The sequence below is a fragment of the Zeus faber genome (assembly GCF_960531495.2).
Source record: "Zeus faber genome assembly, chromosome: 21".
Lineage (NCBI taxonomy): Eukaryota > Metazoa > Chordata > Actinopteri > Zeiformes > Zeidae > Zeus > Zeus faber.
In genome coordinates this window covers 13001387-13020500 of record NC_137208.1, presented here as the reverse complement: position 1 = coordinate 13020500, position 19114 = coordinate 13001387, and the positions used below count along the sequence as shown (strand labels likewise).

At 45.3% G+C, this 19114-nt stretch overlaps 1 protein-coding gene across 2 annotated transcripts; it reads left to right on the top strand.

Moving 5' to 3' along the window:
- Nucleotides 1-242: 242 nt before the first annotated feature.
- On the top strand, nt 243-18849 carry nrf1 (nuclear respiratory factor 1; the record flags this gene model as incomplete). Of its 2 annotated transcripts, none has more annotated exons than XM_080022010.1 (12): nt 243-317; nt 601-745; nt 1570-1684; nt 1847-1973; nt 2256-2396; nt 6679-6837; nt 7021-7233; nt 8005-8100; nt 8708-8752; nt 10424-10572; nt 13453-13577; nt 17628-18849. In XM_080022010.1, the coding sequence occupies 12 exons, from the start codon at nt 243-245 to the stop codon at nt 17786-17788; spliced, it is 1551 nt and encodes a 516-aa protein (XP_079878136.1). In that variant the 3' UTR covers nt 17789-18849. The 2 variants fall into 2 exon arrangements, with proteins under 2 accessions (XP_079878136.1, XP_079878135.1); XM_080022009.1 differs by having other exon boundaries at nt 10415-10572.
- Between the last annotated feature and the right edge of the window lie 265 nt (nt 18850-19114).

Sequence of the window (19114 nt, the reverse complement as noted above, 5' to 3'; positions counted from 1 at the left end):
GAGGCGTTTCTTGTTTTTGATTTGTGAGAGAATGGAACCAGCAAATGAATGATAACGTTATTATGCTTTCCATGAAGGGGTTGTAAAGCCAGGATTCCGTGTCACTATTCGATTTGTTATCCCCAATGTATGTTAGAATTGTTTGTATATATTCAATATAGTACTATGCGTTCTTTGATTTCTCCCTTTCTGTCTCCCTCTTTTAGTCAGTGTACCCCGACGTTCTAGAAAACATTCTGGACATGGACGAGCACTCGGTTCACCAGTCAGAGCACATGACCACCATCGAGGCGCACGCTGTCAGCCAGGTCCAGCAGGTCTAAACATCTCAAGAATGCATGATACGAACGGTCCAACACCAAAGAACCACATAAATCATAACAGATGATAAAGAAACGCAACTTGAGTTTCTGCTTTTTTTGACATGGAAATCACATCCCTTCTATCTAAACAATAATACCAGGACTGGGTCGTTTATTGTGATAGATGCCTCTAGTAGACGCTTATTATTACACTGTCACATGCTTATACAATGATCAGCGATCGATGACCTTCATTTGCCCTTTCCAGCCCTAACAACATGATTCCTGCTCCACTCAGGTGCACGTAGCAACGTTCACGGAAGCCACCATGATGAGCGCCGAGGAAGACTCCACATCCTCCCCAGACGACGACCCGTACGACGACACGGACATCCTCAACTCGGCCGGAACCGACGAGATCACGGCCCACCTCGCCGCCGCAGGTTGGTGCGGTGGTTTTCATACAGATCCCAATGAAATGGACGCGTAACGTTTGTGCAGATTACAATTGGAAAAAAAAAAATCTGTCATGATGGTGTGGAAACTTCTCAAAGTACTGTAGAGTATATGGTATTTTCCCTTTTGTAGGGTAAATATAGTCATACTGTATTTTGAGACTGGGTTGCCACGTATTTTCAATATTCATAGTGTTTCATTATACTTAAGGACAAGTCGTTTATTAATGTCAGTACGTTGAGAATATAAATATAAATATATATATATATATATATATATATATATATATAAATTATTATAATTTTATTTATTTTATTATTTTTTTTTTTTTTCCAATTATGTCATTTCGAAGGCAAGCTGTACCCGCTGGGGCGTAACTCTTTTCCAAGCAGTCCATTCCAAGAAGAAGAAAAAAAAAAAAACCTTTGTTGAGGAGAGATTAGTGCGGAAATACTCAGATGCTAGCCAAATTAGGATTAGGAGGGCCGGCTATCCTTAGTCCCAGAGCTGTGGGAGTTATTTTTGGAGATTATGTTGTAATCTTGCACATGCGCTTGATTGTTCCGTCAGTGACCGGCCAGCAGGTGGTGCAGTTGAGCCACGGAGTCAGTGGTCCTCCATCATAATGTGTTTCGCTGTCAATGTTTGGTCTTTGAACGGTTTACCGCCTTTTAATAGACAGACAAATTACAGTTTACACAGTAGTCAACACATTGTGGTGATAGAACGACAAGTTCTATGCAAAAATGGAGTAAAAAAACAAAACTGCCAGACTTGGCGCCCATCATCGAACCTCTCTTTTCTCTCTCAGGGCCGGTAGGAATGGCAGCCGCCGCTGCCGTGGCAACCGGTAAGAAACGCAAGAGGCCACACATCTTCGAATCCAACCCCTCCATCCGCAAGAGGCAGCAGACACGGCTGCTCAGGTCATATTAACAAATTAAAATTGTCCAGCCATTTTTACACAGACAACCGCATCGTGCCCTGTGAGGCCGTGCATAAGCCCAAACTCGGCCAGACTATTTATGACTCTGTGGTAGTCGGGTGGGTTTGATCTGACACAGCGACATTGATTTGTGTGTAAACAGGAAGCTGCGAGCCATCCTGGACGAGTACACCACCAGAGTGGGGCAGCAGGCCATCGTGCTGTGCATCTCGCCCTCCAAACCAAACCCTGTGTTCAAGGTGTTCGGTGCTGCCCCTTTGGAGAATGTGGTGAGTGCCGTAGTCGTAGGAACCAAAATATCTTGATTATGTGATGAAACGATCTTACTTCTTCATATTTTTGGCAGTGTTGTGTTTTTACTGTGTGCATCTTGACTGCTTTTAACCTTACCCTTGTGAATTTTCTGTACCGTGCCTTCCTTCATGTCTTTGACTTAACTGTCATTCTCCTCTCAACCCGACCCAGTTCCTCCAACCGTTGGCAAAATTACTGGAACTGATCTCTCTCTCTCTCTCTCTCTCTCTCTCCCGCCTTTTCTCTCTCTCTTCAAGGTGAGGAAGTATAAAAGTATGATGCTGGAGGACCTGGAGAACGCCCTGGCTGAACATGCCCCTGTTGGGGGAGAGCTGGCCTCAGAGCTGCCCCCGCTCACCATCGATGGCATCCCTGTTTCTGTGGACAAGATGACCCAGGTTAGCTACTCCCTTCTACAGGCACTTTGCGAAGACATGAGTCAAAATTCAGGGGCAGTGGTTGTCAACACGGAGTCCAGGGACACCCTCAGATCCTTCAAGAGGTTCCCAGGGGTCCCGAAGCAATATGCTTAATGGTTGAACTTCAATGTTCTTTCATTCACAAGACATTGGCACAATTAAAGAACGGACAATAATGACTGTTTCGATCATAGTTCACTGTTATCTTCCTAACTATAGTATAGACAGGTATGAATGTTTGGACTAAATCATGTCTAACAATAAAAAGACAGAGACCAAATCTTATCTGATGGGGTCCAAGGACTAATGCATGTCTGATTGAGGATACTTGATATGGAGAGTCACTGAAATGGGGCTTCAGAGCTTGTCAAATACAACTTAAACACTTCCAGCAGAGGGCGCCATTGAGCTATTAATCTAAATCAGTTCGCTGATACTGGGCTTTTCAAAATGTGACTTAGAGCTGAGCCAGTTATATGGATCAAGGTCAAATGTCCTGCATTTGCTATTATAGCATACAACCAATGATATTCAGCCCACTTCATTCATGTCATTAATCCCTTCACTGCGGTGGTACGGGCAATTCTTCAAATCTGCATCCTCTCTGGAGCCGGCTATTCACCATGAATTATGAAACAGGCTCAGAGAGGGTGTGGTAGCACGGTGCAGGAGTGGAGTAGATTTCTCTCACTGCGTTGTTTCATTGCAACACTAAAATCAACCCCATGGGAAGCGAGCTTGTTTACTCCACTTCCCCAGCGATGCTGACGCACTTGGATCACGGTCTGAAAAGCCAGCGCAGCGGCCCTCTGAGACACCGCACGGGGCTCTGGGAGGGCGGCGCAGCCAATCCGGGGGCCAGATGGGTCCTTGTGCCTGACTGGGGGGCAGGGTGGGTTGTGTAGATGTTGGCTCGAACCAGGAAGCAACCAGCCGCTTGTTTTTCTGTAGATTGTTGGATGTAATCTGTTGCCTCGCTGAACTTCACCAGGCTGGGTGCAAGAGTGTGTGTGCGTGTGTGCGTGTGTGTGTGCGCGCGCGTGCGTGATAGTCTGAGTGGGGTGTAGGAATATCCAAGGGCCAATTTGTTGAGAGCGGATGCTGTCCAATCCCACTGGGGAAGTGTGACACACACTTGGAGATCAGTATCTGGATAGGGTAGGGCATCATATCGAGCGGGGTTTCAAAGAAAAATATTTACGCTGATGCATTATCTTGTAAATGGACGTCCGGGTTGCAAGGGGGGCCCATCAGAGGTGAACCCCAGCAAGGTCTCTTGTGTGTGTGACCCAGGGGGAGAGTTCCTCCCACTGCTGGAGCGGCAGCAGGTGACCAGGGGTGGGGGGGGGCTCCTAACCCTGAGTCCATAATTGGCCTCCTCCCACCCCAGCACATCTCAACAGTGTCAGAGACCCTGCAACACAGCGGCCTCTCTGGACGCTGATTGGAGCGAGGCCTGCAGGATTAGTGCAGGGTTGTTTGGGGAGGGAAATGGGTGGTGGGGATGTGTGGGGCTGAGGACAACATGCCACTTAACTCTCCAGCTACTGTAATTAGGCCATCTGCCCACGCACGCATACATCCACACCCACACACCCACACACGCACATTCAGAGCAGCCACAGGTGGAGAGCTACGAGCGCCTCTAGGCGACCGTGTTCCCTTCGTGGCATTGCTGAATCGTTGTTCATAGCACTGGGTGTTAGCAGCCACTCGCAGTTCAGTTCGCGGCAAAGGCTCATTCGATTCTGCTCACGATATGATTCCATATCGATATTTTTATTTTATACATAATGGGAATTGCTAACAACTATTCAGTTACCATCTGGCATTCATTACATAAGTCTAATACTGAAATTAAATATTTCAATTCACTTGTGACTATGGTAGTGCTTAATAATTTTCACATTGATTTACATTAAAATGGAATTGTGTTTTCTGGTAATACGACTCTAATGCTGCTTTTTCACCACTTGGCACCGCGCACTGACTAAACTGAGCTGTCGAGATGCATTTTGTGTGTGTGTGTGTGTGTGTGTGTGTGTGTGTGTGTGTGTGTGTGTGTGTGTGTGTGTGTGTGTGTGTGTGTGTGTGTGTGTGTGTGTGTGTGTGTGTGTGTGTGTGTGTGTGTGTGTGTGCTAGATAAAAAAAGGGACTTAGGGTAGTGGAGAGGAAAGATTTATTTCGCCCAGAACCAAATTTAGCCTGTGATGTCAAGGCGGCAGACGTTGCAGTGCCTCATTGTGCGATATAATCCCCCTGGTGATGCCTGCATATTACCAGGACACTGAGGATGTTGGCACTAAACCCGTTCCCTGTCAGTCTGTGTCTATGTTTCTGTCAGTGCGTGCTAGAATTCCGTGTGAACTTCCCCCAAAAATGGGTAAATGATATGCATGCTACCTGGGAGTGTGTGTGATGCTGACGCAGAAAGCAAATGTCATTTGTTCAGGTTCCACCTTTCCAATGACTTCTCCAAAAATTCTGCCAGACCTGTTCTGACAACCCTCAGTTGTTCTCTCGATGCAATTTTAGTCTGGTAGAGCCTAACGAAATCTTAAATATAATCATTTATTTAATACGGATTGACTCACTTTACAGAGCACTATTTGTTTGAATGACCTGAGTATCTGCAGTGTTATATATAATAATAAATCAATTGTCATGTTGTAATACACAGTTTTGTAGTCTAAATTCTGCTTATTGATGGTTTATTTGAGAAAATTATGTTTTTTGTTATTTAATATGAATCACAGAGGAATGAGAAAACATTTTATTGCAGTGATTACAATTGGCAGTAAGTCATGGGCTGATGAAATCGACCACATTCATGGGTACGTGGGTCTACGGTGATAAATTTTAGGGCTATCATTGTTAACGCAATAATAAACGCTTATTTGTTTTAATGGATTAACGCAAGAGAGGGCACAGGGGGGAAAAGGTGGAGGACGTGCGCAGAGCCGAGCCTCCACTCCGCGTCCATCCCTGTTTATCTGACCGCTCTCATCGTGCAGCCTTTTTTAAATGTATTTTATTTAATCTTTTGAAGAAAGGTTAAACAGGAGATTTCCGGGAAAATATTTTTACAGAAGGACAGTGGGAGAGAAGGGTAAGAATCCTTGGCAAAACGGGGGGGCCTGACAGGTACGTGCGCTCATGCATGCACCATACGCAGATGGACAGATTGTGTCACTAGGCAGCCTGTCATGCTTGTGGCTCACAGAGCCTGTGATAGGCCAGCATCAGCCATCACAGCACATTGATTGATTGACACACATACAGGCAAATCAGTGTTGAATTCAGACGCGTGGTGCATTTTTTATTTTTATTTTTTTGGGGTTAGGTAATGAGTGGGACAGAACATGAGAAACGTCTATGTAAGCACCGGAAAACAAGTATGGGATTATTATTTCAATTGTGGTGAAAACCGGGACAATTTGGTTGTGACTGTTGAAAACCCGAACATTCAGTGTTTAAGATATTTGTTGGGCTTGAGTTTGCCATGTTATGATTTGAGCATATATTTTTTTTATTCTAAGTGTAGTGCCTTTGATGGTTTCTGGACAATATTTGTCTTTGTTTTGGGTTGTTAAATGATTTCTAATAAACATACATTAGCATATAGCAGGCATATTTGTCCACTCCCATGTTGATAAGCGTATTCAACGCTTCAAAAATATAAAAAAATATTTAAGGCACATTTTGAACAGATAAGAAATGGGCAATTAATTTGCAATTAGCTCTGGACAGTCATGCGATTTAATCGCAAGTAAATATTTTAATCAATTGACAGCTCTAATAAATATATGTAATTACATTATTGCTTATATCCACAAAGTTTATGATTTTGCTGATCATCCTAACACCATCCCCGTCCACTATTGTTTAATGGTTAATATTTAAAAGTTTAATGGCGTGACATTCAGTGTAGTGTCTCAAATCATCCTTGACGTGTGTGTGGGTGTGGGTGTGTATGGGTGTGTGTATGTGTGTCGTTCTGGAGCCAAGGCGATGGATTGGGTCCGTTTATAGATGTGACTCACTAGCTTTCATTTTGGAAAGTTGGGAGTCTATTTATGGCCCCTGTTCAGCTCAGCAACCAGCAGGTATCGGATCGATAGGCACCTTCTGGCGCCTGCTCAAGGGCAGGGCTTGTGTGTATGTTTGGGGATGTTTGGCTGCAGTGTCTTTGCGAGAAAGGATTTGGAGACTTGAGAACTTTTGAGAAATCTTCAGCAACCGTCGCGTTCTGTAACCACAGGCCCAGCTGCGAGCGTTCATCCCGGAGATGCTGAAGTACTCGACGGGCCGAGGGAAGCCCGGCTGGGGCAAGGAGAGCTGCAAGCCGCTGTGGTGGCCTGAGGACATCCCCTGGGCCAACGTGCGCAGTGACGTGCGCACGGAGGAGCAGAAACAGAGAGTAAGTTACCAAAACTAGTGTCATTCTTCATGAGCCCCCAAAGAGAAAATGGTGTCACGTGCCCCCTGTGCCAGGGAGATCAGAAAGCAGATGGCATAATACCGGGTCTTGGTACCAACCCATCAGACCACAGTATATAAAGCTCCGGTAGATCTGTTGAGTGAATGAAGGTGTATGTGTCAGGTGTCGTGGACGCAGGCCCTGCGGACCATCGTGAAGAACTGCTACAAGCAGCACGGGCGCGAGGACCTGCTGTACGCCTTTGAGGACCAGCAGGTGACCACGGTCACTGCCCACCACCACCTGACGACCGCGCAGAGCATCGGCCACCTCATGCCCTCGCAGACCGTGGTGCAGACCATCAACAACCCCGACGGAACTGTCTCGCTCATCCAGGTACCTCCACCCCTCCACCTAACTTAAGTATATTATCTATATTCAGTATCCTTTTTATGTAGTCATAGTAAATGTACTTAAGTCGCATTTAATTGGCTTAAGTTTTACTTAGTGTGTTACTTCAGTGCTTAAATATATTAAAAAAACATATTTTTCATGTATTTTCTTTTGGTTACCTTTACTGACCAAAACAGACTTTCAACTTAAGTTAGTTTAAAGTTTAAATGTTTCGTACAACAACAAACTTTCATCATATGAATGACCAGTTTACAGTCGATTCTGTACTTTAAATGAGTAAATAAGAAGTGCCAGACTAAAAATATACTTTCAGTATGGAAAAAAAAATACTAAATAATTACTTGTCTCTCCCATCTCAAGAATTGGATATACAACCATTGTGAATTTAAATATCACTATTTATTTGACGAATACCTCAATATCGATGATTCAACGATATTTGGGGGATGCCTATGGATGCTTTCATAAGAAATGTACACACAAGAAATATTTGAGAAACAATCATGAGTAATGTGGACATTGCAACCAAGCAGAACAGTTAGAACTGCCTACGAAGTTAAGAAAGTCGCGTTACTTCAACATTATGCAGCCGTAAACACAGCATTGAACTGTATCGCAATATTACGAGTCCTAGACATTATCTACTCTCATCACAATATCAATATTATAACAATATTATCGCCCAGCCCTACGTATATTAGACGGACAGAATAATAGTAAACCATACATAACAAATGTAAATGTCTTCTTCAGGTGGGCACCGGGCACACGGTCGCCACCCTGGCCGACGCCTCGGAGCTGCCGGGCGTCACGGTGGCACAGGTCAACTACTCCACAGTGACGGACGAGGTAGAAAAATCCCCAAAAATCAAATGTTGCCGTGATTTCTATCGTACTGGTTACACCTTGGGAACGGGATAAATACTTGTATAATGGGCATCCCTGCGTTATAAAGGAATTCAGTGCTTCAGCTTTCCTAGTGGATTTGAATTGGTTTAAAGCAAGCGCCATCTTTACATTCTGACAGTGATAAATATGAGTCCGTATTAGCACATCCTCTGATAGAAGCGTGCACGTCAATCAATGCATTTAGCCCACACAAGTGGACTACAACTCAGAACGACTGTATTTTTCATTTTATTTTACTATTCACAATTATTACAGAGTAGATTGGATTATTTGAGGACGTGCCAATACCAGTCAATGGCTCTTCTGCAATAGCTTTTAAGTTTTATTTCATGCCACTATTATGGCGCTAAATCTCATTTCTGTGTTGTCAAGTATTATAAGATACAAGTGCATGCATTTGACTGCACTTAAAAACCGAATGTATTACTTCACCACATTATCTTGAGGGAGGCCCGGCGTTCTGAAACTGGGAACACAACAGACAGCGTTGCACCGTGCTTCCCCCCCATTCATACCACAATACCCAGTTGTGTTTGCTCCTCACCAGATGGTATGTCGTGCGGTACAGACGGAAGTGTCGCCACATCTTATTGTGAGTAGCAGAGCCACGGCTTTCCTCTCTGCACCGGTCACACACTGTTGTCTCTGTCCACCGCAACTCACATTTGATGTCGTGCAAAAAAAGAAAAGTTTTTCTTTTACCCGTGGATTTTTTTCTTGATCTTTGCAAGCTCTTATTTCGATCCTCTTCTCTCTCAATAGTGTTTTTTTTTCCAGGAAATATTTAGACAAAATGCATAATAAACAGTCGCCTTGATGCAAAACCGCAAATGTATCGTCGTTGAAAATTGTGAGAAATATAATTTTGTTTAACAGTCAGACCTGCCAACCTGCACGCATTTTGTTTGGCAACTATGTAATTCTTATTCAAAATACACAGGTAGGAAATGCCAGCTGAAACTACTAATATATATATATATATATATATATATATATATATATACACACACACACAATTGTAATTTAATTACAAAAAAACAAACAATAAAAACAAAACGATAACATACATTCATTGGGTATTTTAATGACGTCCATCAGATTGGACCAGATGCTACGACCTTGTGCTTGTGGTTCTGTAACCCTCCCCCTCCCTCTCGCTCAACATCCTCTGATAAGCAGCGCAGTGAGTGCAGTTGTACTTTATTATCCACCGACGCTGCATTGGGAAGTAAAATTGGAAGCACATATAATCACAAAAAAGTGACCGTAATGTTAACATATAAAACGTGGGATGCACCGATCGATCGGCCATGACCGGTGACCGGCCAATCAGTGTCAGATATACAGTATTTTCCAATTCTGTGCCGGTCAAATGTACACGCCAGATACTGTTCTCATGTACTTTACTGGTAAAAATGCTCCGAAACTCAAAGCTGATACAACGTAATGTAACATAGTTACATAGTTGACGCTCAAAATTGAGTGAAATAAATAAAATGTCAGCTGTTTGGACGTACCTCAAGGTAGACAAATAAGATTAGATAAATAATTTATTCATGGCTGACAATATTCCAACACTGTGCAAATACCACATAAATATAATTGAAACGTATATTTGGACTTGAAATTGAAAGAGACTTTCATTTGAAGTTTGTACGGAACATTTCCATGTTAGTTATATGTTGTGTCCTACTAAAACTCAGTGAGAGTTACAGGTTGAATTATACTGAAACTTGGTGACCGTCCCATATTCTATTTTATCGGAACTCAGTAATTGTTCTATGGTCGTTCGATAATGAATAATGAACAATAATGAACACAGTGTCAAAGTCAGCAATCTCACTATTGTGGTAACTGAATTGCAGCGCTGGTCTGTACAGTATGTGCGGCTGTCCTATATTGTGAGCGTGGTCACATCACGTGGTGTATTTGTAATCGATGTACAGCGAAAATTCCGGTGCATCACTAGTTGGTAAACATGTTCTGTTACTTTACAAGATGATGCATTTCAAGGGGTATATACTAATGATGTGAATTTGTATACTGTATATATAGATAGCCATAGTATCTCACATACGATGTGATGAGCCTCGTTACCAGACGGCTACGGTGTGAATAGCTGATGGAGTCATTTAGCTGCAGTAACTCAAACACCACGGAGACTCCCTGTTACACTGTGGCGGTACTCAAAATATTTTCCCCAGGTTGTTAGGTGTGAACTTTCCTTCACTCCCGTCTCATCCTTTTCCCCGAGGTGGAGCAGAACTGGGCGACTCTCCAGGGGGGTGAGATGACCATACAAACCACCCATGCGTCAGAAGCCACTCAAGCCGTAGCGTCGCTGGCAGAAGCTGCCGTCGCCGCCTCCCAGGAGATTAATTCGGGAGCCACCGTTACCATGGCGCTCAACAGGTGATGCGGCCGGAGAGCATAGACATCTGGGGGTTTTAAGGATTCCAGGGCCACATGCATCCAATTGTGATTGTTTTTTGTAAATGTGAATTGAAGGCATCTACATGTCCGAGTAGTGCCCTTGTTATATGGAATATATCCATCCACCTATTCATATATTTTACGATTCTTAAAGGTCTCGAAAGCGCTCGAAAAATCGGCCCAAACGTTCCCAGATTTAGACGAGAAGGTCAATACCAATTTCATCCTTGTGTGTTCATTACTGAGATAGCGACCGGCTGCTGCTAACTGTGCTAGTTCATTGCAAGGCCCTAGAGGGGATCAGCTAGCCTAGCTCCTGCCCCTTGCAGCGTCTCAACAGATGAGTTATTTAAGTGCTACATCTTGTGTCACTGATGAGTGAAACCAGACGCTGCTTCAAGTGAGTTGGGGGGTTGCCAGGTACAAATTTCAATGCCTAGCGGCAGAATGTGGCCATCAACAAAACTCGGTTGACTGAACTGGCAACCCTACGGCACCGCCAGTGTGGCTTCAAAGTTGATAACCGCTGTGCCCAGAGAATGGATGAATCTGAGCGAGATGGACGGAAAGTACATTTCTGATTGGAAGCGCTTGAAAGTTCAAACTTTTTTTTTTTAGCTCTGGGTGTTAACATTAAACTACAGTTAACTGGTTAATGAGTTTTCCTGTCCTATAGTGCCGCTGCGAGAGGAGGCAAGAGGTGTCTGACTGTTGCACGTATTTAAATGAACACGGAACTTTAAAAAACCCCAATATAGAGACGCTAAAACTCAACAGAAAATTAAGTCGCAAACGCTACGTGGTCCCCTCCAAACTGAAGTGTGCGTTCAGTGCGTCGGCCTCTGTGTTTTGCTGACACGATCCCTGGGGGTCATCGGTAACCAAGGGGGGCGCCTCAAACAACGGCCGTGGCGACGGGAGAGCCAACGACCCGTACGCCTACGAGGCCGAGGCGACTGTCGAGACAGGTCTCCGGGGCTCCCCCGAGGACGTGAGCCAACTGCGTTCTGTCCTGGTTCTGCAAATAATTAATTAGTTTCCTTAGCTAGCAGAAGTACCACACTGTCAAAGAATAAGCACCGGTACTGTCTTCTAAATTCGTTCTCTTTTTAAGCTGTTTCTGCGCCTGTTGGCCAGCGAGGCAGCAAACTCACTGGGATGCGAGGCTGCACTGTAATACACTTTGAGATGCACGCCTTATAGTATTTATTCCCTCCACTGGCGTCGTGCAGAGCCGGTGCAGACCCAGTGGGGCTTGTTACCTGTGTTCACCTGAGTCCCCCACCTCCGCCCTTCCACCCCCCGCTGTTTACTGTAGGATGAGCTGGCTCTGGAACATTTTGTCCCTGTTTTCCCTGGTCTCCAGAGGTGGAAAGTAGCTTTTTTCCTTTATTGTGTTTTTCTGCATTACCTGTGTCTCTCCACTACCTACCTCTTGTCTGTCTGTTCCCTTGTTCGATGTGCTTATCAACTCAGGTTTGATGAGTTGATACTGTAGGTTTGGGCTGTCAACATTGGCCAAAACACGCGTTTGAATATTCCTTCTGAAAAAACACATAGTGCAAATATAATTTAATATCTATTACAATTTTAAAACATGTGTTGGGGGGGCATGGTTCAGCTGTGTGTTGATCTTTTCTCCAAAAAAAGCATATAAAAACAGTGGGTTTATATGGTAGATGTGCTTATTTTACTCCGTTTCCTGCTGCTGCTCTGCTGTGGCGCACATCGCTTCTGAAAAAATTCCCGCCCCCATTCTCACAGGCCGGTGGTAAATGCACTGAAGTCCAACACGGTCCGCGGTCTGGTGGTTGGGAACCTCTGCACTAGAGGACATTCCGACTCTGTCGGTGATGGTTGGGCGACTTGGCACTGTGTTCCTCGGCTCAAGAAATGAAATCTGAAATCCAGACCCCTGCGAGATGTTAATCGGCCGCGTATTTTTTCAGATAATACAGTCAATTTATCCGTAATCGCATCATTGGTGCCTGCTTTGGCCGTGGTGTTAACGGAAATCCAGTGATGCCGCTGGGTACTCCCCTTATTCACGTGCTGGCGTAGGGAGTGTTGCTGTGACACAGATAGGGGAGAGCGACGGACGGAGCAGCAGCGCATGGACAAAGCTCATTCACTGGCCGGCACAAAGACGGTGGACGTATGCGTGCAACTTTTTTTATTTATATTGGGGTTTTTTTCATACTTTATTTTACTTTATTTGTCCCCCAAAGGGTAAATTCAAGTGTTGCTCAATGGGGAAACATAAAACCTACAGTGTTACTGGAGAATGTACATCGAATCAAGACCTCATTCAAGACCCCAGGAAATCTGCAGCACCCCGCCCCGCAGCAACAGAAGGACCCCCCCCATCCCCCAGAGAACCCGGAAGCCCATGAAGCAACACCCGCGCACGGTCCCGAGGGGCATAAACCAATCCCAGAGAGCGCAAAGAGACACCGCATCCCTGAGGCGCACACACTACCCACCCCCCATGTGAAGGCATAAGACGCAGCCTCAAACGAAGGACCCGGGCCGGAGGCGCCAGGCACGCAGCCAGGTCCCATGCCGATAAACCGACACCCTGGGAGCGTGACAGGCAAGATCGCAGCGGCCCCCGACATCCCCACCCACATAGCTCGCACCCCACCATGACTTTGAGTTCCAGCACAGGGGGGGAGATAGGCGAGGCACGACCAGATCAACGCAGGGGAAGCAGTCGGCCGGGCAGCGCCCAATTTTTATACAATTCGAATAGCATTAAATATCGAACTATTGTTTGACAGCCCTACAGTCGGCCAACAAATCATCTGTATTAAACTGTGTGTGTGTGTGTGTGTGTGTGTGTGTGTGTGTGTGTTGCAGTGAGGCCGCAGCTCACGCCGTTGCCACCTTAGCGGAGGCCACGCTACAAGGCGGAGGGCAGATCGTCCTGGCGGGGGAGACTGCAGCGGCCGTGGGTGCCCTGGCCGGGGTGCAGGATGCCACAGGTACACCACCACCACCCCACCCCGGCTCTGTTCCACACACCTTCCACAACAGACACCTGCACAGTATGGTTCAGCGGAATGGAGCATGTGTGGTGTTCCCTCCGCACTCATCCGTGGTGCTGCTGTGGACCAGCACCACCACGGCGAGTGACTGTAACAAAAAACACATTCCCATTCACATTCCCAAGTGTAATTTTCACAAATGTATTTTCATATAACACATGTACACGTTTTATATTAATTCCCCTTGGTAGTCGTCAATCCATATAATATCAACCAGACTAGCTTCTATGATGATAGTCGGTACCCATCCCCCAACCACATCCCCCAACCACATCCATCCACTCTTTCCATAATATTACAGTTTTTGAGGAAGGTGGTAAGTAGTAGTTAGTAAGTATGCAAAGTACAAAACGTGAGGTAGAGTTCTTGATATTTTGCCTTTAAAGCGTTTGGGAGGTATTTAATTTTAGATCCTACCCATAGACAACCGGATGCTTTCATCAGGCCTTTTATATTGTTTACGGTGCTACTAATATGTGTTTGTATCCTTTGTAATTAATATTTTCGGGGCGTGAGCTTCCTCGCCGTGGCTCCAGTTTAACGTGGCGCCGTGAGCCTGCTCTCTCTAATCTATTCTGCCGATGTGACAGATGGCCGGAGCGGGTGTTGTGCGGGCCCGCGTCTCGTAGTCGTACTCTTTTATTCTTATAATGATACGTTGGCTACGTGACCTTACCGTCGGTCCTCGGCGTGCATTCTTTGACGGTGCATCTGTCTGTAGCGTACCGGCCTCCCGTCCTTTCTACGAGTGCACTCTCCATCAGCGGCCATAGTGAGCATACGGTCAGTCACTGTTGTCGGGAAAGCCGAGCATACCCTCCAGGCTCTTATTCATGTGGCTTCTGAGGGTTGTCCTGGTGGATGGCGGTACAAGTAGACGTACCGACACACATGGACAGGCTAGGCAAAGCAGGGAAGATAAGCTAGTAGGTTACGCATGGGGGCTAAGATCCATATTGTGATAGGAGGCTGGATATCGTCTGCGATTATGCTCCATCTTGGTCATGAAGTCGACATAATTAATGGTTGTTTCTTGATTTATTGTGTGTAAATATCGTATGAAAACACCAATAATCCTTTCTAAAAATCTGGTCTAAAATTGGATATTGAATGTCATGATGCTTATGTTGCCTATGTCGCCCCAGTTCCACATTTCCTTGGAAATGTGGTGTGTATATTAGGTGTGTGTGTGTGTGTGTGTGTGTGTGTGTGTGTGTGTGTGTGTGTGTGTGTGTGTGTGTGTGTGTGTGTGTGTGTGTGTGTGTGTGTGTGTGTGTGTGTGTGTGTGTGTGTGTGTTTTAATTGCAAATTCTGTCTTAACGCTGTGTGTGTGTGTGTGTGTGTGTGTGTGTGTGTGTGTGTGTGTGTGTGTGTGTGTGTGTGTGTGTGTGTGTGTGTGTGTGTGTGTGTGTGTGTGTGTGTGTGTGTGTGTGCGTGCGTGCGTGCGTGCGTGCGTGCGTGCACGCACACACACTTGGGAGCGTGTCAATTTGCCTGTTCTATACACTTTCTAGGCACTTCTATCCTATAGAGTTATATACACACACTCCTGGGAAGCCCGGGGATATGAGGAGGTCCCTCGGGGACCCTCCTAAAGAGCTTTGATCCACTCCATTATCAGTCTATAGTCTAATCACTGGGCCAGCTGTCCACACACTGGGCTTAGCTAAACACACACAGGCACACACACACACACGATATATACATTATAGTTTATACATTTACACAGAAAAATCAATGCAAAGTCATTAAAAGAGCATTAACGATACATGTGAATGGAGACCTCCTTGATATGTCACCAACGACACACACATTCCCCCTCGCAGCGCTTCATCCTCTCACTGTCAGCGCCCTGCACCGGCAGGATGAACGGCACAGAAGTGAAGCGCGTAATTAAGGACCAAAGCTGATTAGCCAGTATTACATCAACCGCTGAAGAAATGGTCATTAGGGCACTTTTCACTCACTCGTCTTTGCATACTCACAATATGGCGGCTCGCGTCCAAACCATCGCTCCGGAGCGGACGTCCAAGCGTCCTCCGGCTTGGGCATTTTTTCCCTCCGCAAGACGATGTTTCACATTCGGGATATCAACTCTAATAGGAATCTTTAACAGGAAATGTAATTTTGTTTTTCTATCTGCTTTCTTGTAGTTTTTGATACGTCAATACAAACGAGTGGTCATGGCGTGTGGGTGATCTGATGGGGGGGGGGGGGGGAGTTGTTACATACATTTGAAAATGTCTACCTGCCCCTTCACGTGTTAAAAAGCCATTTTCCATCAATATTGTACTTCTATACAAAACTATCCCTGAGAAGATTCTTTGCCTCCACAACTCAGATCTCCGGTCAGTTTTTGGTGGTTCTGCGGCGCTAGTGTTCTGAAGATGAGCGCAAAGGAGTAAATGTACAGTAGATTATAAATGCGTTTACACGGTGTTGTTTTTGGTGTCCATTCGCCGCCTCCCCCCCCAATTCAGTTTCTCTGTGCGCTTTGCCTTTAGATTTCAAGCCCACGGCTTTTCTGCATTTTATTTATTTATTTATTTTTATACCCTTGCTGTAAAAATCAAAAACATCCCGAAGAGCTGCCAACGCCAGTCCTACCGCTGCTATTGACCTTAGCTAATCACTGTAATGCGACGAGTGGAGAGCTCCGTTTGAAGCACACTGGCCCTGACAACCGCTGATTGGTGTGTATGGAGACCCTTCAGCGACACACACACACACACACACACACACACACACACACACACCATGGTCCTTGATGTCATAGTAATGATGTTTGAGTGGCCTGCTGAGGCACTTGACTCAGTAACTATGCTGTGGGCGTCCCACCATGACAGGCCCATGCCCGGCTCTAATCACTGCCAGCACAATTACCTGCATCAACACAACTCCACCCTGTCACCAAGCACTGGCAAGTGGGCGCCCGAGAGGGAAAACAATTACCTGGCAATAAAGCCCGACTTCTTTCCCGGTGCCCAGAATGCATATTAATCAAATTTGCGTGGTTTATTATTCCCCGCTGATTGTTGAGTATGCTAAGTCCCTTCGGAAGGTTGTTTGAAAGACTTGTCCCATCTCGGCTCCCGGGAAGTGGGAGGAGGTGGGAGCGCCTCCCGTTTTCCCAGCGCTGACCTTCTTGCCTCGCCGCTGACACTGTGACAGCTTGCGGGGTGGGGCAGGGGGCCCACGTGACGGCAGCATTAATCCCCAGGCGCAAACTTGAGCGCGCGCGGGAACACACGCACAGGCACGTACACACACACACACACACACACGCGCGCACACACACACAGCTGGGCACCAGAAGAGCGAGCTGGTCGAGGTTCAGTCAGACCATTGTTGCGAAATGCCATTTGTGTAAAATGGCGGCCTCCTGGTTTTAACTTCCAACTCCAAAAAGACACACGGCAACAACTGCAAAAAAAACTGTTTTAAATAAAATGTTATATTACCGTTACAAATCCACTCAGACTTGTGGGACGATAGTGTGAGTTTCCCGCTTTTGAAAAGGGAGATTTAATGGTGTGTGGGTTTTTTTTGTTTTGTTTTGTTTTTTAAGACTTAAACATTTACCGCGTTGATCTGCAGTGTGACGCCGCAGCGAGGTCGTGCTATGAACAGCTGGAAATACTGGAAACCAATATTTTAACACGAGCCGGGTTGAAAAATGACGAAGCTATCCTTCGGTCCTTTCTTCTTGGGTGCGTTTTAAGAGTTTTCCCACTTCCCTTAGCTGGTTTTATCGACATGTGGTCGCCGTGTGGGTGCGCGGCGAATCTCTCATCCACACATAGACAGGGGAACCGCTCACATTTCCATCCTTTATTTTAATTGCAAATTCTGTCTTAACGCCGTGTGTGTGTGTGTGTGTGTGTGTGTGTGTGTGTGTGTGTGTGTGTGTGTGTGTGTGTGTGTGTGTGTGTGTGTGTGTGTGTGTGTGTGTGTGTGTGTGTGTGTGTCTGTGTCTGTCTGTCTCAGGCCTGGTCCAGATCCCAGTCAGCATGTACCAGACGGTGGTCACCAGCCTCGCCCAGGGCAACCGGCCCGTCCAGGTTGCCATGGCGCCCGTGGCGACGCGCATCGACAGCACCGTCACACTGGACGGCCAGGCCGTGGAAGTCGTGACCCTTGAGCAGTGACAATTACCGAACTCCACTGGCCACGCGTGCTTGTGAAGGAGTAGAGGAGAGCACAAAATGGCCGGCCTGGAGCTTCGTTCTGCCCACCCTTTCCCAGGACATCACGCAGTGTACAGTGTATAATATATTTTTTTGATGTACATCTGCAGTGGTGTTAAAAGTGACAGATTTATCAATGCATCGTGTTTACTATGTAAAGACATTGCTTTTGTTGATGCATTTTATTTTTAATTTGCTGTGTTTTTTTGTTTTTTTTTTGTTTTTGTTTTTTAGTTGTTTTTTTTTATTAGATCCGTGACGTTAACAGTTGTGTTGCAAAGATTAGAGTATTTCCTATTTATTTCTTTACAATTAACCTTTTTTTTTCGTAAAAGCCCCAAGACAAACCAAAAAGCTCGGGAGGAAAGCCACCACTGCTCTGCGCTGACGTACCTATCATCATCCACCAGCTTTGTAATTGTGTGTCCACGTCTTATTTTATTTTTTGTTTTGTTTTTTGTTTTTTTGGGGCCTTTTTTTATTTTTATTTTTTTTAGAATCACTTTTCTCTTTGGTGCCATAACCAGAAATCCCACTTTGTGGTTTGTTTTTTTTTGTTGTTGTTTTGTTTTTTTTAACAGGCTTTCTACCCCCCCCCACTCGATCATTTCCATTGCCACTTTCCACCCTCCCCCACCTCAAACTGTCATAACTGATAAACTTGCCTCTGTGATGTACGCACTCCTCATCTCCATTTCCAAGATTCGTCTTCCCCGATTAAACTTTATGTTGAAAGCGCGTCTGTTTTTAACTGTTTTCCTGTGCTGCTTCGCCGTCGTTCCCCGCACACGTCAACATTTGTATAGACTCAGGATAATAGATGATGGTATTTTATACTGCCGGTACTGAGCTGATTTCTGGAGGCAGCCGATTTGTCTACGAAGTCCAGTTATTTATTATGCATGAATATATATATATATATATATATATATATATATATATATATATATAAAACTTGGAGTAGAATTTTTAAGGGCTTAATGTCCAACATCATGTTGTTGTTTTTTTTATCAAGAGAACCTATAGCGCCGAACAAAGGTTATTCCTCCCCGACACCTCTCCCACTCTTACCACTATATCGACAGTTAATGTGAATCTGACCAAATCTGTATTGATCCCAATAAAATCCCACTGAAATGGTTGCTGTTTAGTTTCGATTATGTATTCATTGTCAAAATACTTACAAAAACCCCGGTTTTACTCACTGACCCCACCCCCGTTACAATTCACGTTTAGGTCAATAAGCAACATATTGAGGCGAAATAACAATCTGGTTGTGCCTTCAAA